This window comes from Mustelus asterias, chromosome 9, assembly GCF_964213995.1.
Source record: "Mustelus asterias chromosome 9, sMusAst1.hap1.1, whole genome shotgun sequence".
NCBI lineage: Eukaryota > Metazoa > Chordata > Chondrichthyes > Carcharhiniformes > Triakidae > Mustelus > Mustelus asterias.
The window spans coordinates 15,236,905-15,258,864 of record NC_135809.1 but is presented as its reverse complement, the minus strand read 5'-3'; the positions used below and the strand labels follow the sequence as shown (position 1 = coordinate 15,258,864).

General features: G+C 43.1%; 1 protein-coding gene across 4 annotated transcripts in view; it reads left to right on the top strand.

Moving 5' to 3' along the window:
* The window catches only part of ano6 (anoctamin 6), a 128,053-nt gene extending 106,386 nt beyond the window's left edge, over window positions 1-21,667 (top strand). For all 4 annotated transcript variants that reach the window (XM_078219724.1, XM_078219722.1, XM_078219721.1 and 1 more), the window contains 5 exons: window positions 1,160-1,284; window positions 3,787-3,992; window positions 8,116-8,327; window positions 12,482-12,587; window positions 18,044-21,667. In XM_078219724.1, coding sequence (XP_078075850.1) covers window positions 1,160-1,284; window positions 3,787-3,992; window positions 8,116-8,327; window positions 12,482-12,587; window positions 18,044-18,253 — 859 coding nt within the window. In that variant the 3' untranslated portion in view covers window positions 18,254-21,667. The remainder of the gene's footprint in view (window positions 1-1,159; window positions 1,285-3,786; window positions 3,993-8,115; window positions 8,328-12,481; window positions 12,588-18,043) is intronic.
* The last annotated feature ends 293 nt before the right edge of the window (window positions 21,668-21,960 follow it).

Below are 21,960 nucleotides of genomic sequence, written 5' to 3'. Positions count from 1 at the left end.
GCAAACTCCACACAGATAGTGACCCGAGGCAGGAATTGAACCCGGGTCCCTGGAGCTGTGAGGCAACAGTGCTATGCCACTGCGCCACTCCAGACTTGTCTGATTAATTTGTCCCATTTTATTTTTAAAAAATTTTAGGCCACTACCTAGCCAGATAATAAACTTACAAATACCTCCATATAGTGCAAATAGTAAAGGACATGGAACAGAGATCTGCAGATCCGTCAGTCTTGCATCCTATTATCCAAGTTTGAAGACTGCAATTTAATGATCAAATTTGCTATTACTTGTATGAACTTTATTATTGAAAAAATACCTTTTTATATATAATCTTTTGTATCTTCAGCAATTCACAAATAGTACGTTATGTTTTGAACTGCAACCACTATTTTGTCTTCAGTTACACACAGATATTTGCACAAATCAAGGTCTCAAAATAGCAATGAGATAAATGACTAGATAATCTGTTTGGGTCATAGAATCCCAACAATACAGAAGGAGGCCATTCAGCCCAACGAGTCTGCACCGACCACAATCCCACCCAGGCCCTATCCCCATAACCCCATACATTTACCCTAGTGAGTCCCCCTGACACTAAGGGGCAATTTAGTATGGCCAATCAACCTAACCCGCACATCTTTGGACTGTGGGAGAAAACCGGAGCACCCGGAGGAAACCCACGCAGACACGGGAGAATGTGCAAGCTCCACACAGGCAGTGATCCAAGCCGGGAATCGAACCTGGGTCCCTGGCGCTGTAAGGCAGCAGTGCTAACCACTGTGCCACCGTGCTGCCCATGTCAGCTTTGAGCTGAGTGTTGGCCAGGGCTTTTCTTTGAATAATGCCATGATATCTTATACATCCCTCTGAATAGGAAGATAACATAATGATTCAACATCTCATCCAAAAGTTGTGTCTGCAATGATAAAGCTTTAGCAATAGCTTTCTGAAAATATAAGTAGGTGATAGCCACAAAATGATGTTCAGCGATCAACTTAGCTACTCTTCGAAGAATTCCAGTAGATTATTTGGACATGGGCTGGCCATCGATGCTGATTGTTTGGCTGCCTGCACAAATTCAGTAGCTCTAGATTTTCATTCACCTGGATATAAAACCTTGTCATGATATACCTACCACCTGTTCTCTGTTTGCTAACAGGTGGTTAAAGAATATTATTGCTCGCTGTAGAAAAAAGTCAGAAGAGAAATTGCCCCGATGGGAGCAAGATTATCAGCTACAATCCATGTCAAAGTTGGGCCTGTTTTACGAATACCTGGAAATGGGTACGTTATTATGTGTCTGTTACATACTGGAAAGCTTCTTCTTTTACTCAACATCAAATGAAATGTCTCTTCTATTATATTTGCCTTTTAACTATAAAACTGGCTTCACCTCTGGAGGGGAGTATGATCAACAACAACTAGCTTTTGAATTTTCCCATGTAATGCTCGTTGGAATAATTAAAACTATTTAGTAATGCTGTAGAGCTGCTTCACTTACCTTGAGCACTTTAGATAGGGACTGCAACCATTTACCTGAGATCAGATACCATGCGAGGGTGAGTAGAAAGCTAGATTTAATAAACACTTTACCATTTCAAAATCTCTATCGATAACATACAGAGGGACCTGGGCGTACAGGTCCACAAATCCCTGACAGTAGCAACACAGGTGGATAAGGTAGTCACGAAGGCATACAACATCTTGCCTTCATCGGTTGGAGCATCGAGTATCAGGGCGGTACGGTAGCACAATGGTTAGCACTGCTGCTTCGCAATGCCAGGGACCCGGGTTCGATTCCTGGCTTGGGTCACTGTCTGTGTTCTTGCATGTTCTCCCTGTGTCTGCGTGGGTTTCCTCCAGGCGCTCCGGTTTCCTCCCACATTCTGAAAGACGTACTGGTCAGGTGCATTGATCCTAACAGGTGCCGGACTGTGGCAACTAGGGGAATTTCACAGTAACTTCATTGCAGTGTTAACGTAAGCCTTTCTTGTGACTAATCAATAAACTTTAACTTTTATAAAAAGTTGGCAAGTTATTTTACAGCTTTAGTTAAGCCACATTTGGAATATTGTGTGCCGTTCTGGTTGTCACATTACCAGAAGGACGTGGATGCTTTGGAGAGGGTGCAAAGAAGGTTTACCAGGATGTTGCCTGGTCTGGATGGTTTTGGGTATGAGGAGAGGTTGGATAAACTTGGATTGTTTTCACTGGGAAGACGGAGGCTGAGGGGAGACCTGATGGAGATCTACAAAATTATGAGAGGCAGAGATAGGGTGGATAGTCAGAGGCTTTTTCCCAGAGTGGAAAGATCAACTACAAGAGGGCACAGATTCAAGGTGAGTAGAGGAAGTTTAGTTTAAGTTAAGTTTTTATTTATTAGTGTCACAAGTAGCCTTACATTAACACTGTAATGAAGTTACTGTGAAAATCCCCTAATTGCCTGTTCGGGTACACTGAGGGAGAATATAGCATGGTCCAATGAACCTAACCAGCACATCTTTCGGACTGTGGGAGGAAACCGGAGCATTTGGAGGAAACCCATGCAGACACAGGAAGAACATACAGACTCCGCACAGACAGTGACCCAAGCTGGGAATCAAACCCAGGTTCTGGTGCTGAGAGGCAGCTGTGTTTACCATTGTACCACTGTGCGCCAGGTTTAGGGGAGACAGGCAGAGAAAGTTTTTCACAGAGAGGGTGCTGGATGCCTGGAACACACTGCCAGCGGAGGTGGTAGAAGCAGGCACATTAGCAACATTCAAGGCATATCTTGATAGATGAATGGGAGGCGAACAGAGGGATAAAAACAGTGTATGGGCAATAAGTTAGTGGATCTAAATGAGGATTAGGAATCAGCACAGGCTTTGTGGGCTGAAGGGTCTGTTCCTTTGCTGTATTCGTTAAATTCTATCTAATGGAAAGCAGTTTGGTTAACAAATATCTATTGTTCCTTTGCTGTCCTATCATAGCTATTCAAAAGCACTGGGAAAGTTTGGGCTTTTGCTTCATTATGTATTGGCTATCATTTAGAAGAATGAGTGTCTTTGTGTGTTTCATTCAGTGATTCAAATGCCCAGATTATTTATTCAGCATCTATGCAGTCTGTTCCATTGGCCCCAATGATGTGAGAAGATTTTCTGCTTCAGCACTGCTGATGCAGAGCAAAAGTGCATATTGGCAAACTGTGTGCCTTAAGTCAATGATGTTTCATCCATTCATTTTAGTGAATAGAAAAGAACAGATTTTCCACCATGGACTGTTCATAACAGCTTTACTATTTCTCTGAAATAGTTTTAACTTCTCTTCAAATGTTTCACCCTCGATTTTTCCAGGTTTAACAAGAGTAAGTGACATGACATGCCATGCCATGAACTTGTCAGCTGAAATCTAGACCAGCTGGGGAAGTGGTGGTGTTGTGGTACTGTCACTGGACTAGTAATCTAGAGATCCAGGGTAATGCTCTGGGGACCCGGGTTCGAATCCCACCTTGGTAGATGGTGAAATTTGAATTCAATAAATATATCTGGAATTAATAAGTCTAATGATCATGAACTGTCAATTGTCATAAAAACCCATCTGGTTCACTAATGCATCTGCCATTCTTACCTGGTCTGGTCTACATGTGACTCCAGATCCACAGCAATGTAGTTGACTCTTAAACACTCCCTCAAGGGCAATAAAAGCTGGCCCAGCCAGCGATGCCCACATCCCATAGTTTTATGTTTAATTCCTTATGATTCATGCTAGTAGAAGAATTGATTTTGCCTTTTGTTCATTTTACAGTTATACAGTTTGGTTTTGCCACCATCTTTGTGGCATCGTTTCCTCTGGCACCTCTGTTGGCACTGATTAATAACATCATTGAAATACGAGTAGATGGCTGGAAAATTACCACTCAGTTTCGACGGATTCTGGCAGCCAAGGCACAAGATATTGGAGCCTGGCTGCCGATCTTACATGGAGTGGCTGTATTTGCTGCTGTGACAAATGTGAGTGGAGTCTTTGAATCTTGTAAGACATTAACAACAGCTGAAAATGCATTACGGTTGGTTACCTGGTCTAGTCCTGCCTAATGGTTTTACCATACCCAAAGTATAAACTATGCACTTCCTCATTAGTATAGTGGTTAGTATCCCACCTGTCACGCAGGAGACCGGGGTTCAATTCCCAATGGGGATCTGCAGAATTATTGGGGCGGCACGGTGGCACAGTGGTTAGCACTGCTGCCTCACAGCACCAGGGACCTGAGTTCAATTCCGGCCTCAGGTCACTGTCTATGTGGAGTTTGCACGTTCTCCCCGTGTCTGCGTGGATTTCCTCCGAGTGCTCTGGTTTCCTCCCACAGTCCAAAGATGTGCAGGCAGGTTGATTGGCCATGCTAAATTGACCCTAGTGTCAGGGGATTAGCAGGATAAATATGTGGGGTTACGAGAATAGGGCTCGAGTGGGATTGTGGTCGGTGAAGACTCGATGGGCTGAGTGGCCTCCTTTCTGTACTGTAGGGATTCTATGTTGCATGAAGAACTTGAAATAGATTTTTTTTTAAAACAGCAAAGTAGATTGCATCAAGTGGTGTGCTAGGGGGCTCTTTGTTGGAGTGTCTAGTTTGTCTATTTTGTTTCGTCAGTTTGCTAGATATAAAGTACAATAGGAGGGATATAAAACCACAGGAAGAGCAGTTGGCATGCTTTAAACTTTATTCTTATGGGAATTATTTTTGTTCTATTTTCCTTCATTTGTTTGGGCTGAGTCCTAAACCATGCAACCTACTCCCAATACTAATTCATTCTTCTTGGGGCATGGCCAGTTTTCTGGGTAGAATTGCATTCTAGCACAGTGTATTTTAAACTAGCGCCAATCGTGTGCAAATTCAGTTTAGTTTGATCATAGTTTTCATAGAATCCCTACAGTGCATAAAGAGGTTATTCGGCCCATTGAGCCTGCACAAACAACAATCCCACCCAGATCCTATCCCTGTAACCTCACAAATTTACCCTACTAATCCCCCCTGGGGGCAATTCAGCAAGACCAATCAACCAAACCTGCACATCTTTGGAGTTTGGGAGGAAACCCACGCAGACACGGGGAGAACATGCAAACTCCACACAGACAGTCGCCCGAGGCTGGAGTCGAACCCAGATCCCGGGCACTGTGAGACAGCAGTGCTAACCACTGTGTGCCACCATGTTTTGCTTACAATTCCATGATCATTTGCATGGGTTACACCAATTTTGGGTGAAGTGCGCTGAAAAAGTCAACAAAACCAAGCGGAAACTCTACCTTACCCCATTGTCTGTACAAGTATAAAGTAATTAGTAAAGTGAAGGAATGTAGAATTTGTGTTATTCAGAATACTGCCTTAACAACGTTTATACATGTTCCACAGCATTAACAATGCAAACAGACACTTATTGGCAGTCCCAAATAACTTGCACAGTAACAGATACAAGTTGCATCTTGCAGACTTAAATTACAATACAGCTTTCGGTATACGAAGTCCATTTGAAGATGTGGCTACCTGCAAATAAAAGGACACCTTAAGCATCCTTAATTTACATCTTTCACTTAAAATAACAGGAAGAATAGCATGCCTGCAGAGAAGAAAACATTTATGTTGTGACAGGATTAAAAGTTCAATAAGTTAGAATTTACACACCAGTAATGTCCTAAAGGACATTATTGCAGCAGTTGGGTTTTTACAGCAATCCAGTAGCATCAAAACTAGTTTAAAATAATTTAATGGTGCTAGTTTTTAATTCCATACTTATGCGATGATCTGAATTTAAATTCCCCAGCTTCCTTGGTGGGAGTTGAACTCTCCAAATCAATAGTATGGGCCTCTGGAATAATTAATCAGACTGAAGAATTGTGAATGAGTGGACAGTCCAAATAAGGAAGTACAAATTTGAATAAGAAATTTAATGTCAAATCTGGTACAGTTTTACGATCTGTTGGTGTTACTACTGGACGAGAAAGTCCCAGAATGGAATCCTGGCTCAGCGTTTCACTTTTGTTTTAGAAAACGTGGAGGAACAAGAGTCACACGATTGCCAATTGATTTTTAGTGACAAGAAAAAACTTGTATTAAACATGAAAACATTTAACTATAATGCAATACTCCTTCACTCCTACTTATTTTCACAAATGCACACTGATTTCAAGGATAACACAGGTTACAGGTTACCTTATGCTATAATGTTCTCAATAAAGACACAGGGCGGAATTTTCCCATCCCATCCACCACGGGAATCGTAGCGGGTGGGGTACGATTTCCTTCATGCTGTTAATGTCTGTTAACCTCGGGTGGGATTTTTTGGCTTTGAGGCAAGCGCGGCTGGAAAAACCCACCCACAGTCCCTGTAAACCAACAGGCTGACTGTGGTCAGACAACACCCCAATCTGAAACCAAGTGGTAGACGATTTCCTGTGGATTTCTGCTCAAATTCTTCCCAGATGATTGCCACACAAGTGTCTCCAAATTGTATTCTCAAAAACACATGCTTTAAAATCTTCTTTCAACCAATGCTTTCCACCAGCTGGTTTTATCAAGAATCCAACTATCCTTTCAAACAAGGCTTCCTCTCCACTGTTTTAGCAAGGATCCACCTCCAGGTTTTTCAACTCGCCTTTCAAGGATTCATTTGTCTTGAATGCATTTACACAAACTCTGAGATCCAGCTACTGATTACCCTGCATTTATTTCACCTATCTCTTCACAATCTGTGGTAAGATATCACAAACCCCTTAGAACCACTTAAGATACCTTACTGGTTTCTCACTGGACAACTCCTAAGCTCGATCTGTGGCTTTAATGAATGGTACCGTGTTCTAGTTCCAGTTTCCTCTGCTTTAACTTCATAGTTCCTGGAAACTTCTCTTCATTTCTCTAGTTTCCTTAAGCTGTTCTTTCGATCTCTGACTCTTGCTTCCTTGCTTCTTATTCCATTGTATGGCTTTCCTTCTAGCAAATCTGTAAGAGATGTTCCCTCTCTCCCTGCGAAGCTCCTTCTAACCTGGCTTCCAGTAATAATAAACTCAAAAGATCTTCTCCCTAAAAATGGCCCTGGATGCCAAGCATCATCTCATTCTTTCCCCAAGTTTGTTTACTTTATTCATCATCATCTCTCTCTGCACAATACACATGACATCACTTTCATTAGAAAAGGGAAGAGAATTGTGGCTAAAGTCATCTAGTGTTCGGTAAACTACTTAAGCATACTTCAGGACAAAGCAATCTATTTGAATGACACTCCACCCACCACCTTAAACATTCACACTCTCTACCATCGCACAGTAGCAGCAATGTATATCGTTTTACAAAATGCACTGCAGCAACTTGAGAAGTCTCCTTTGGCACTACGTTCCTCAACCCGCAACCTCTACCACCTAGAATAAAAAGGGCTGCAGGTGCATTGGAACACTACCACCTGCTAGTTACCCCTCCAAGCCACATACCACCCCAACTTAGAACTATGTTGCTGTTCCTTCACAGTCGCTGGGTCAAAAACCTGGAACATCCTTCCAAACAACACTCTGGGTGTACCTGCACCAGATGGACAGCAGTGGTTCAAGAAGGTGGCTGACTCCACCATCCTCTCCAGAACAACTGGGAATGTGCAACAAATGCTGGCTTTGCCAATGCCACTCACATTCTAGGAGTGAATTTTAAAATAAAAATCTGATGATTCATTTCAGTTTTGTTTTCCATATACATTTGACATGTGGAACTTGCTATCACAGGGAGTAATTGAAACAAATAGTACTGATGTATTTAAGGGGAAACCAGACAAGTGTATGTGGGAGAAGGGAATAAATGGTAATTATGATAGATTTAGATGAGAAAAGTTGGAGGATACTCGAATAGAGTAACGCCAACATGGTGGGCCAAATGGGCTGTTTGAGTTTGTATCTTGTATACTTAAGTAATAAAACTGAAGATAAGGTTTCAGATTTGCGACTCACTCTGAAGTATCTAGAATTATATATTTGATGTGAGTAAATTAAAATTTTATAGGAGGAGAAAGATAGACAAGCCATTTATGTTCTCTGGACTGTTTCATTTCCTAGATGATTGTCTATAATGACACTTACCATTTTCCTTTTTGTCTATAGGCATTGATCATTGCATTTACATCTGACATGATTCCCAGGCTTGTTTACTACTGGGCACTGTCAGTGCAGCCCTTTGGGGAACATAGCAGCCCAACCATGCAAGGTTACATCAATACCACTCTCTCTGTTTTCAAAGTCAGTGACTTCAGTAATCTCAGCAAGCCCATTTATTTCCCTTCCTGGTTTGACCCTGCAACTGATACCACCTGCAGGTTAGTGGCTGTGTTGCTATAAATAACAATATTGGCCCAGAAACGGCTTGAGCGCGGCACCTCGGAGTGAGCACAAGAAAGTAGAGAATTTTCCTCCACCTTCTGATCGTGTTATTCTTGCACTGCAAATGGCTGGAAATGTGAATTGCCCCTCATTCATGGGAACGGTCGGGCTGTGTTCCTGTTTTAAATTTTTAACTGTACCAGTCCAAGCCAATTAATAATCAATCGATCAACATAACTCAGTAATGGAAACCGGAACATGACCCTATCACTGCTGCTGGAATTCTGGCCCTCTGAAATGTCGATAGCCTGAAAGGCCAAAGCCCTCACAGATGAGGAAGTCTTAGCTGGACAGAATGCAGGGAGATGAAGGGCGGTACAGTGGTTAGCACTGCTGCCTCACAGTGTCAGGGACCGGGTTCAACTCCGGCCTCTGGTCACTGTCTGTGTGGAGGTGCTGTTTGCACATTCTTCCCGTGTCTGCGTGGGTTTCCTCCGGGTGCTCCAATTTCCTTCCACACGCCAAAGATGTGCGGGCTAGGTTGATTGGCCATGCTAAATTGACCCTAGTGTCAGGGGATTAGCAGGGTAAATATGTGGGGTTACGGGAATGGGGCCTGGGTGGGATTGTGGTCAGTGCACCCTCAATGGGCCAAATGGCGGCCTCCTGCTCTGTAGGGATTCTATAGATTCTACAGTAAAATCTTAGTCTACAGTAAAATCCAAGTTAGTCAATTTACGGGGATTAACATTTCTCTGGACACTAGGCAGTGTGCTGCACTTTCTTTGAAGGGAAGCAGCTGGGCAGTTTAGGGCCCCAGCACAGCAGGGATCACAGTAAAATCACCACAACTGAAGACCAAACTCGTGCATAAGGGTGTTCGGCAGAGGAAGAGTTAATGTGGGACTGGAGAACTCTCGCAGCCAGTGTGACACGAGGATCGAGACGGCACCCATGCATAGCAGTACCTTAGAGATGTATACAGTTATGGGTTACCAATTAATGTTCAACCATTCAAGCCTCCAGATCACTGAGTGAGATACCAGGCAACATTACAACAAAGCTGACAACACAACTGACTCCATCACCTTCAGACCGGCTTTTAAAAAAATAATCAAGTTGTCAGTTTCACTGACGATTGCTCCGAGTGGTCAGGTGCAATAACCAAAACTGAGCCAATCATTTAATAATTACAATGTAAAGCTGAAGAACAATTTCTGCAGATTTACCAGCTATTTTTATTGTTATTTTTCTAAAAGAATGCATTATCTGAACACTGAGCGACCGGCTGTATAAAAGCAAAACAAACTGCCAGAAATCCCAGTTACTAGGGAATTCTGGCTGACAAGAGTGCTGGATAATACAGAGTAATTGTATCTCTCCAAACTTTTTATTACCCCTGCCATGACCACCAAAATGTCATTCACCAAAGTCATAATAAAAGGACATGTGAATGAAGCTGTTGTGCTCTTTTTAAAAAAAGAAAATACTCTCAGGAAATTGGTATTGTGATAAACTATTTATTGCCCATCGCTAGTTGCTGTGGAGGTAGCGGTGAAACACTCTCTTGAAGGCTCCATAAGCCACTTCAGAGGGCAATCAAGTGCCAGCCATCTTAATGTGGGACTTGAGTCAGAAGGGTTACAACAATCCAACTACTTATTATAAGGAGGGTACATTTTTCTTCCATACCTTTGTTGCCCTTTCACAAGATCCATCTGACAAAGTCCACTGTCTTTGCTTTCACGAGCAAACGGACTTTCCGCTGCATGAATTTTCAGTTGGAGCAGCTCCAGTGTATATACTGATCACGGTATTGGGAGGCACAGTGGTTAGCGCTGCTGCCTCACAGCGCCAGTGGTTAGCGCTGCTGCCTCACTGCGCCAGTGGTTAGCGCTGCTGCCTCACAGCGCCAGTGGTTAGCGCTGCTGCCTCACAGCGCCAGGCACCCGGGTTCAATTCCGGCCTCGGGTCACTGTCTGTGTGGAGTTTGCATGTTCTCCCCGTGTCTGCGTGGGTTTCCTCTGGGTGCTCCGGTTTCCTCCCACAGTCCAAAGATATGTGGGTTAGGTGGATTGGCCATGCTAGATTGCCCCTTGGTGTCCAGGGATGTGCAGGTTAGGTGGATTAACCATGGTAAATTTGCGGGGTTACGAGGTGGAGCAGGAGGGTGGGCCTTGGTAAGATGCTCTTTTGGAGAGTGGGTGCAGATGGCTTCATTCTGCACTGCAGGGATTTTATGGTTCATGTAATAGATTTCCACAGGAATCAGACCCCCAACTGACCGCCTTAAAAAAAAGTTCAAAATTAATCTATTTTAATAATTATTTTAAAGACGATGCAATTGACTAATGTGGACAATCACTGTTTTTGTAGTAAAGTACCACCACCGTGAATGGTGCAGTTTTTAATTGTTGCTTACAATTTTTTCTACTAGCTTCTCCACACCCAATGATTGCAACTCACACCAAGACAAGTGCCATAATGAAGCAGTCATTTTTCATGTTTGAACTTGAATAGTGAATGTCAGTAGCTTACTCAGTCAAGTAAATATTTAACCAACACACAATATCTAATAAAAATGAATGTGCTTTCTGATCCCTAATAAAATTGTAGTGTGATGGGCTCTTTCCACTTAGAAAGGAAACTAGAACTAGAGGGCACAGCCTCAAAATAAAGGGGGGTCAGTTTAGGACAGAGTTGAGGAGGAACTTCTCTCAGAGGGTGGTGAATCTCTGGAATTCTCTGCCCTCTGAAGTGGTGGAGGCTACCTCGTTGAATATGTTTAAATCACGGATAGATGGATTCCTGATCGGTAAGGGAATTGGGGGTTATAGGGATCAGGCGGGTAAGTGGAACTGATCCACTTCAGATCAGCCATGTTCTTATTGAATGGCGGGGCAGGCTCGAGGGGCTAGATGGCCTACTCCTGCTCCTATTTCTTATGTTCTTATGTAAAAGCTTTTACGTCCAAAGAATATGTATATATATATGTCTGTATACATCTCTCTGGTACTGCTATGCATGGGTGGCACAGTGGTTAGCACTGCTGCCTCACAGCGCCAGGGACCCACGTTCAATTCCGGCTTGGGTCACTGTCTGTGCGGAGTCTGCACATTCTTCCTGTGTCTGCATGGGTTTCCTCCGCATGCTCCGGTTTCCCTCCTCAGTCCGAAAGACGTGCTGGTTAGATGTATTGGCCCTGTTTAATTCTCCCTCAGTGTACTGGAACAGGTGCCGGAGTGTGGTGACTAGGGGATTTTCACAGTAACTTCATTAGTATTAATGTAAGCCTACTTGTGACAATAATAAATAAACTCCTTCTGGACTCATGTGGCACTCTATGTCATACTGTGGGCAGGAGTTCTCCAGTTATGATGATTTTACTGTGATGCCTACTGTGCTGGGACCCTAGACTGCCCAGCTGCTTCCCCAGGGGTATTCTGAGGATACAGGGGTAAATTTTACAAATTAACAGGAGAATGGGGACGTGCAACAGGATGCACATTGCAATCAGTTTGACCAACACCAGTTGAGCTCTGACGAAGGGTCATCCAGACTCGAAACGTTGGCTCTACTCTTTCCCCACAGATGCTGTCAGACCTGCTGAGATTTTCCAGCATTTTTCTGTTTTTGGTTCAGATTCCAGCATCCGCAGCATTTTGCTTTTACCATTTAACATCCATTATGGGTGAATGTTCATGAAGATTGTGCTGACCTCCAAGATGTGGTTCACAATATACATTCCTGTTTTACAAAGTGGAGTGCTAAGTTATAAAAATTTCCCTATTCAATTAACACAGTCTCATATCACTGTTAACATGAAGTAAGTACGGTAACAAAATGTCTGATGACCACCTATTCAAAGCTGCTTTACAATAGGCCCTACTGTTACCAACTATATTCATAGTCTTTAGCATCTATCTTGGCAAAGAATAAACTTATAATGTAAGGTTCAGCAAACCTAAACAAAATAAAAAATTGGATTTAATTTTGTTTGCCAATACCATTGGATTGGGGTGTTTATTTAAGCTGTTCTCAACACCATTTTATCTCCTGATAGTTTGTGTCTTTCACGTAAAGCTATTATCTATATTTTTTTCTGATGACGTGCTCTTAGAGTGATGCTGTGGTTTTCATTTTGTGTTAGGTACCGAGACCTCCGGTATCCTCCTGGCCATCCCCTGCAGTATGAACATAGCCTTTACTTCTGGCACGTCATGGCTGCCAAGCTGGCCTTTATTATTATCATGGAGGTGAGGCGTATATTTTGGTTCTTTTTGCAAGTGTGATGCCTGTGGCTTGATGGTTGATGTTGCTTCTGTGTCAGTAAGTGGAATAACCTGTGTCAAAAATAAGAAGAGCTATTCACATACAGGCAGAAATGGGGCACAGTGGTTAGCACTGCTGCCTCACAGCGCCAGGGACCTGGGTTCAATTCCCGGTTTGAGTCGCTGTCTGTGTGGAGTTTGCACGTTCTCCCTGTATCTACATGGGTTTCCTCCGGGTGCTCCAGTTTCCTCCCACATTCTGAAAGACGTGCTGGTTAGGTGGATTGGCCGTGCTAAATTCTCCCTCAGTGTACCCGAGCAGGCGTCGGAATGGGGGATTTTCACAGTAACTTCATTGCAGTGTTAATGTAAGCCTACTTGTAACTAATAAATAAACTTTTAAAATACTTAGATTTGCCCATCATATAGAGAAAATCTTTGTACTCTCTAAGGGCAAAGACCTCTTGGTAGCATCGTGTACAAGTCTTTGAATGAGTTCTTGAAAACATTATGGGTGTGTTTCTGCCAGCCCACTACGCTGCTTTGGCCGGGAAACTCAAGCAGAGGCCGTGCAGCGGGCTTCCCGCTGGGCGCCACGGCCTCCTCGTGTCTCCAGCTGCTGTCGTGGAGCTGAATAAATCATTACAACGAGGATTTGAATATGATTAATGGTCCCGGGACAGAAGTTTGCAGTCCACAAGCCCCCAACCCCCAGCCAGGAATGTTTCACTCCAACGGGGTTTACAACAGTTCCCCACTAGCAGGAAGCTGGCAACCCAACCCATCTGGAGCGAAGGGGGGCCACGGAGGCCCTCCAGAGGGTCGTGAGTAAGGGGGGGTGGTCCCTGGGCATTGCCAGCTTGGCAGTGCCAACCTGGCCCCCTGGCACTGCCCACTGGGCTTTGGGCAGTGCCGAGGGGGCAGAGTAGTTGGGGGCAGGGCCTATAGGGGAGGAGCTTTGTGGTGGGATCAGTGGGAGTGGGGGGGTCCCGCTGCCACTCTGCAATCGGGCTTGGTGATGGAGGGAGGGAGGCCAGTGATTGGGGCTGGACATTGCGCTGGTGGGGTCAGCCTGCAGTGGGGAGGTCTGGACTGCGGGGATAGTGGAGGGCGGGGGGCAGCCTGCAGTGGGGAGGTCTGGACTGCGGGGATAGTGGAGGGCGGGGGGCAGCCTGCAGTGGGGAGGTCTGGACTGCGGGGATAGTGAGTGGGGAGGGGGGGGGGGGGGGGTCATTGAGGCTGGCCCGGACACGTCCGGGAGGCCAGCAATTGGGTGGTGGGGTGGGGGGTCACACGGCCAGGGATGGGGTTTTGCTGTGCTGGCCAGCGGTCAGGATGCTGGCAGTGTGGGTCTACTGTGCATGCGCTGATCTCCACTATGACAGATAGGCGCATGCGCAGTGGCCCCGTTCAGCGCTGTGCTGCTGGCCTTTGCAGGGCTAGTGCACTCTGCATTGTACGGTTTGGGGGAGATCGATTTTGAAAATCCCGCTGAAAAAACTGGCAGGATTCTTTTCCAGTTTTTATGCGAATTCGACACTTACAATTTGTTTGGGAGAGTCCAATTTCTTTGTTGACCAATAAATATCATTTCACATTTGAATTATAATTTTTGATCTTAATGTATGAAATATTTTTTGGCATCAGTGTGCTGTTAGCTGTTATCTCAAAATGAGTAGTGAAGCATGTTATTGTAGCATTGATCAAATATGCTTTGAAAATGAAATATCATTTGATATACCGTTAATTGTAATTTGAATATAGCAGCATGAAGCATAAGCTTCTGTTAGCGCAGAGGTGAAAGCAGACAGCGTGGGAAAGGTGCGTGAATGGGAACAGTTAGTCTTTCTCAATATACCAGTCAAGATCACAGTCAATTAAATGCAGCGATCACTCCAACTGTGCTGTTTCACATCTTTAAAAGTTGCCAATTTAATGTATAGTTTGAATTTTGTGTGAACAAAATGTGTGTGCTCTTTGTTTGAATACATTTGATAAGTTTAAATAATTAGCTTTCCGATAAAAATGACAATTACAATGTAAGCGGAGTAATATTTTGCAAGTTTGCCAATTTCATGTACACATTTGGGAACATGAAATCCAATTATTTTAACGTTAAAGAGATAAGTAATTTGTAATTTTAATCATTGGGAGGGAGAATGGCAATGGTGACGATAATCTTCTCCCATTTATCATAGATTCGGCTTGGGTCACTGTCTGTGTGGAGTTTGCACATTCTCCTCGTGTCTGCATGGGTTTCCTCCGGGTGCTCCGGTTTCCTCCCACAGTCCAAAGATGTGCGGGTTAGGTTGATTGGCCATGCTAAAAAAAAATTGCCCTTAGTGTCCTGGGATGCATAGGTTAGAGGGATTAGTGGGTAAATATATGGGGGTAGGGCCTGGGTGGGATTGTGGTCGGTGCAGGCTCGATGGGCCGAATGGCCTCTTTCTGTACTGTAGGGTTTCTATGAGAGATTTCTATGAGAATCCCTACAGTGCAGAAAAGGAGGCCCTTCAGCCCATCGAGTTGCACTGACCACAATCCCACCCAGCCCCTACCCTGTATTTACCCTGCTAGTCCCCCTGACACTAAGAGGTAATTTAGCATGGCCAGTCAACCTAACCCGCACATCTTTGCGCTATGGGAGGAAACCGGAGCACCCGGAGGAAACCCACGCAGCCATGAGGAGAAAATAGAAACTCCACACAGACAGCGACCCAAGCTGGGAATCGAACCCGGGTCCCTAGCGCTGTTAGGCAGCAGTGCTAACCACTGTGCCGCCCCGTGACGGAGATGAGAAGAATTTTGTTTTCTCTCAAGAGGGTCGTGAATCTTCGGAACACTCTTCCCCAGAGAGTGGTGGAGGCAGGGTCATTTTTATTTTTAAGGTAGAAGTAGGTAGGTTCTTGACTAGCTAAGGAATCAAAGTTTATCGGTGATGGGCAGGAATAATGAGTTGAGGCCACAGTCAGATCAGCTGTGATCTGATTGATAGGCAGAGCAGGCTCAAGGGGCCAAATGGCCTTCTCATGCTCTTAATTTGTTCATATTAAGAACCATTGGGCTATGTGGCTCAGGAATGGCCTTACTTCTAAAACATGCCTCCTTGCTTTGAAATTCTGCACATGGGATCATCAGTTCCTCGATTACTCCAGTGCAACATTCTTCCCCAAAAAAGCTAATCGGGGCAAGGCAGATTTTCAAGAAATAAACAGGAGAGGGAAACATGGTATTGAAACTGGAGAGAGAGCAACAAGAGGCAAAAAACTAGACCAGAATAAAGGAATGCGAAAGCTCGAAATGGACAGGCAAGGAACAAAGCATTAAAATAAACTATAAAGGGGAAAGAAAGGGAAGCGCAAGGATGTGAGAAGGGCAGAAGGAAACGAGCAACAAAAAAAAAGCAGAAGAGATGTAGAGAAATGAAAAATGACAGAGGCAGAAAAGAAAAAGGACATAATGGAACAAAAACAGAAAATGCTGGAAAGTCTTAGCAGATCTGACAGCATTGTGAGAGAGAATCGAGCCAACGTTTCGAGTCTGGATGACCCTTTGTCAGAGCTCTGACAAAGGGTCATCCTGACTCGACACATTGGCTCTGTTCTCTCCCCACAGATGCTGTCAGACCTGCTGAGATTTTCCAGCACTTTCTGATCTTGTTTCAGATTCCAGCATCCGCAATATTTTGCCTTTATCTAAGGACATAATTGAACCTGTCTCTCATTGTACGCACCCTCCAACTAATGGAAACTGGCCTAATTGAAAAATGGACTCCATTTTCTCTTACCATCCCAGAATATATGAGTCTTTCTGACACTCTGTGACATTTTTCTTCCCTCTCTCTGTTCTCTTACCTGTTTTGTTGCATTCTATTTGTATGTACCCCACTGAATTAATCCACCTGCATTCCTCTTCTTTCCTACTGTTGGTCAGAGAAAGGGAAGCAGTTTGCCAGGGAGAGCAGCGAGGCAAAGTGGGCTAAGACCTCATGACCACGATCAAAGTGGAGGGAACATTTTTGGGTGGGTGAAGGTCGAGCCTGATTGGGTCAGGAACCACCTGCTTGGAAGGAAAAATGTCAGAAGTAAAATCATTTTTGAAAAAAATTAAAAAGTAGAAATCAAAAAGATAGAGTAAGTAATTGAAAAACAAGAAAAATAGAGCAAATTAAAAAATGGACAAGTATAAGTTGAAAACAATTAAATTTTAAAACAACTAAGTCATAGAGTCAGAGGTTTACAGCATGGAAACAGACCCTTCAGCCCAACTTGTCCATGCCGCCTTTTTTTTTAAACCCTTAAGCTAGTCCCAATTGCCCGCATTTGGCCCATATCCCTCTATACCCATCTTACCCATGTAACTGTCTAAATGCTTTTTAAAAGACAAAATTGTACCCGCCTCTACTACTACCTCTGGCACTTGTTCCAGACACTCACCATTCTCCGTGAAAAAATTGCCCCTCTGGACCCTTTTGTATCTCTCCTCTCTCACCTTAAACCTATGCCCTCTAGTTTTAGACTCCCCTACCTTTGGGAAAAGATCTTGACTATCTATGCCCCTCATTATTTTATAGACCTCTATAAGATCACCCCTCAGCCTCCTACGCTCCAGAGAAAAATCTCCCAGTCTATCCAGCCTCTCCTTATAACTCAAGCCTCCAAGTCCCGGTAGCATCCTAGTAAATCTTTTTTGCACTCTTTCTAGTTTAATAATATCCTATCTATAATAGGGTGACCAGAAGTGTACACAGTATTCCAAGTGTGGCCTTACCAATGTCTTGTACAACTTCAACAAGACGTCCCAACTCTTGTATTCAATGTTCTGACCAATGAAACCAAGCATGCTGAATGCCTTCTTCACCACCCTATCCACCGGTGACTCCACTTTCAAGGAGCTATGAACCTGTACCCCTAGATCTCTTTATTCTGTAACTCTCCCCAACGCCCTACCATTAACTGAGAAAGTCCTGCCCTGGTTCAATCTACCAGCCTTAACTGCCTTAATTATGATGTTATTTTATGTGCGCCTTTGGCGATATGATTGCAGGATTTATTATGTACCAATCAGCACGGGTTAGCACTGCTGCCTCACAACGCCAGGGACCTGGGTTTGATTCCCGGCTTGGTCCACTGTCTGTGCGGAGTTTGCACGTTTTCCCTGTGTCTGCGTGGGTTTCCTCTGGGTGCTCTGGTTTCCTCCCACATTCTGAAAGATGTGCTGGTTAGGTGCATTGGCCATGCTAAATTCTCCCTCCGTGTACCCGAACAGGCGCCAGAGTGTGGCAACTAGGGGATTTTCACAGTAACTTCATTGCAGTGTTAATGTAAGCCTACTTGTGACACTAATAAATAAACTAAACTAATATGGTAAGTAATTTTCAGTTGTATTATTGGAGAAATGGACAGAGCTTTTAACAGCAGATTTGTTTTACTGTTTTTCAGCACATTGTATTTACAGTGAGTTTCCTCCTGTCTTACTGGATTCCTGACGTGCCAAAACACATTAAAGAGCAGATTAAGCGGGAGACGTACCTGACACAGAAGCTTCTGCATGAATCCCATCTTACAGCGTGGCACAACAAAATGGCTGCTACCACTAAAAGCCTAATGAAAAATCCAGAGAGCCTGAAAGTGACAGACATGGATGTATAAAAAACTTTGTAATTTTTTAATTTTACGTTTTTTTTTAAAAAGGATTGGGAGATTGCTTTAATTATTTCCTTTCCAAGACAAATATTTTTAGTTACATTGTACATAAACCTGCAACTGGACTGTCTGATAGTTAGATGTTTGACCTATGGATTTTGTAACACTGATGGCTTAAGAGGTTTCAGTAATCCACACAAGTGGTCATTTGCTCTTATATCTACAGATCTAGCACTTCAAATATCATAAAATATGAAACTGGATTATTTTAGAATAAAAAAAATTGTATTACCAAGTGGTTTATGAACAAAACTGTAGCAACTGAGCATTGCTGCTACTGGATCAACATGTAGTCCACAGCTGGTATGAGGATATCTTTCAGCTATTTTGCATGAGGATTTCTTTGTGCTGATTTTGTAACTAAATACAGTTGCCCAGGAGCATACTAGGATTTCTAAAAGTACCCTGCATGATAGCGGCAGAGGAAGTTTTTAGGGTAAGGGGTGAAGGATAACTGTAGGCTTTAATATATTGAATGAACAGAATATGTTCTCCAGCCTTAACCAAACTTGTCTTTAATCTTCTGGCATTGAATCCTGGTCACAAGGTGATGCTCGTGCCACTTCTACTCATAGCTCCCTCCTGCCCCTCTAGCTTACAGTTTGCCACGGGTTCTCGCACAAATTCAGCTGGAGGAAATCCTTCACCCATGCCTCGCCTGCAATTGACTTCCAGACCTTGAAAAGACAGAGATCAGGTGGTGCTCTTCATGAAGTCAGGATGTCCCAAAGCACTTTGAAGCAAAAGGAATACTTTCTGAAATGTTGTCACTGTTGTAATGTAGGAAATGCCAGATACCAGAACGATCGCCCCCTTTAATTCCTGTAGCAACATCTGACTTCCTGCCATGCAGTGGGCAAACTCCCAGTTGACACTGAGAGCTCAATATGGTAACAAGGTGGCCACTGGAATTGCAAGTGGGGTCACTGCACCAAAGATCAGGTGAGTGTTTCGCCTGCAACTTCCAGTTCTGTTCATGCACACTCATAAATGGGAACAAGAGTGGGTCAAACCAACCCTCAGGTTTATTCCCTGACATAATATGATCGTGGCTAATCTTCTACCTCAATTCCACTTTCCTACCCTACCCTTATATTCCTTGATTCCCTTAGTATCCAAGAATCTATCAGTCTTCGTCTTGAATATACTCGAGGACTGAGGATCCACAGCCTTGTTGGGGTAGATAATTCCAAAGCTTTTCATCCTCTGAGTGATCCTAACAATGCTAACCCATTACCCTGACTCCTAGTTCTGGACTCTTTAGTATGTTAGTGTTTCTGATCTATTTGAGTGTGCATTTCTCACACATTTCTCACACATTCTCACACCCCTCTCACATTTGAGGGTTAAACCAATCACTGACCACTACTTATCATGCTAGTGTTTTTCAAATCATATTAAAGTGGAACAATCCAAAGGTGTACGGGTTAGATGCATTGGCCATGCTAAATTGCCTTAGTGTTCCAGGATGCGTAGGTTAGAGGGATTAGTGGGGTAAATACATGGGATTAGGGGGATGGGGCCTGAGTGGGATTGTTATTGGTGCAGACTCGATGGGCCGAATGGCCTCTTTGTGCACTGTAGGGATTCTATTCTATTCTAATACTCCGGAGGAAAATACTATTATAATGAATTATTTTCATCCTAAACACTATTTAGAAATGTATACATGTAATTTGTCCCACCAACTTTTCAAAGTGGAAAGCAGCTCCCATGCATGTGATCTTTGTGTCAATTCATGTTCAGTTGGTTCAGCAACGATCAATCTCACCGGTTCTGTCTGTGTCCATCTAGAGGCCCATATGCAGCAAAAGTGTTCAGTTCCGGCCTGCTATCTCATTAGTTTGCAGCTGACTTAATAACACGTGGAACTGAATTAAAAGTTAGATTGCTCCTTATGGGTGAAGCTTAAGGAAAAGCAAAACTGCATGAAAATAATAACAGTTTTGTTTTTTAACTGCTACTCCAAGCTATGCTCCATGTAAAATTGTTTATGAAAAGCAGAGTCATAATCACCTATTAATAGCTGTTGTGATTGGCCTTTATGGACAATTTTAAGAAACTATTAAAATTGGGCAGAGGGGATACAAATGATAAATTAGTTAGTATCCTCTCTCAGTCACAGTTATAGAACCCCTACAGTGCAGAAGGAGGCTATTCAGCCAATCTAGCTTGCTCCGACAGCAATCACACCCGGGCCCTATCCCCGTAACCCCATGTATTTAGCCTGCTAGTCCCCCGATACTAAAGGTCAATTTAGCATGGCCGATCAACCTAACCCGCACATGTTTGGATTGTGGGAGGAAACCGGAGCACCCAGAGGAAACCCACGAAGACATGGGGAAAACGTACAAACTCCACACAGTCACCCAAGGCCGAAATTGAACTTGGGTCCCTGGTGCTGTGTGGCATCAGTTCTAACCAATGTGCCACCGTGTTGCCCTGATGTACAAGAATATTTAATTACTGGACAAGACCACATTTTAGATTAAACGACTTTTCAAACAATAAATCAAGAATAGAGTGGAGATGGATTTCTGAGAGGATCTCTAGTTTCTTTGTCGCAACTTTGACCAAAAAAGCTGTGGATAGGCTATGCAGCTTTTTCAGGATTTTGCACAGTTCATCTGCTGAAAATCCCCTGATTCATCCTGGGAATCTCCATGGAAATTCACCTCCAGTACTTTCTACCCTCAGAAAAGAATTTAACTAGCTTTGCAATACTATACCGCCAATACTATGGTGCAACTCTAAATCCAAGCCTTTCAATGGAAAATGAATAACTGTGGTGTAAATCAAACAATGATATAGATGATCAATAAATACCTTAAATTCAACGTAAAGAACACAGCAACTGCCTTTTGACCTGTAGCTGTGATTGGGCACAAAATAGCAACTGTCAGTCATTCATGTCATGCTATCAATATCCGTCAGAATATGATGGGGGATTCCATCCAAAACGATGAAAGGTAATTCCAGTGGAGTATCTGCTCCTCCTTTCATAGGGTTGAATGCTATTCAAGGTAATGGCAGATTCTTAGTAATAACTCTACAAAAAGTCTATTGTATTGCTAATCGTCCTTCAGTAAAGGGCTCAGACAGTTCCATCCATCTCTTGACACCCCTGATTAATAGAATGTGTAATAAGGTGCAGTCACTACTTTGCACTTAAAAAAAATCAAGAAATTATTTGATCTGAAACATTTATCAGACAGTTAAATAATATTTCAGTACATATCTTTCCTGAATGTCAAAGGCTGTACTAATTAATATGCATAGTATTTGTGCCTTTATAACTTTATATTTTTCAATGCAATAATCTTTGTCATAATTATTCTCAATTATAAGTATTTTCCATAGAACTGGTAATAGCCCATTTCCTTTTTGATCATAACATTATATGCCTGGACCATTAAGTAACTAATACAGTTAATTAAGACAAATTGGTATAGACGCAAAGCATGTATCATTCAAATATAGTAGCATAAATATATTACTGGCTAATTGGGATTTCCTGTTAAACAGCAACAGCATTCTGATATATATTTTCATGCTTCAATTCTGCACGCTATTTTAAAATTTAAAGTATTTTCTTCCCATTGGAATGAATCTTCAATACTGAGGGATCAATATTTTGCAAAATGCTAGTTAAG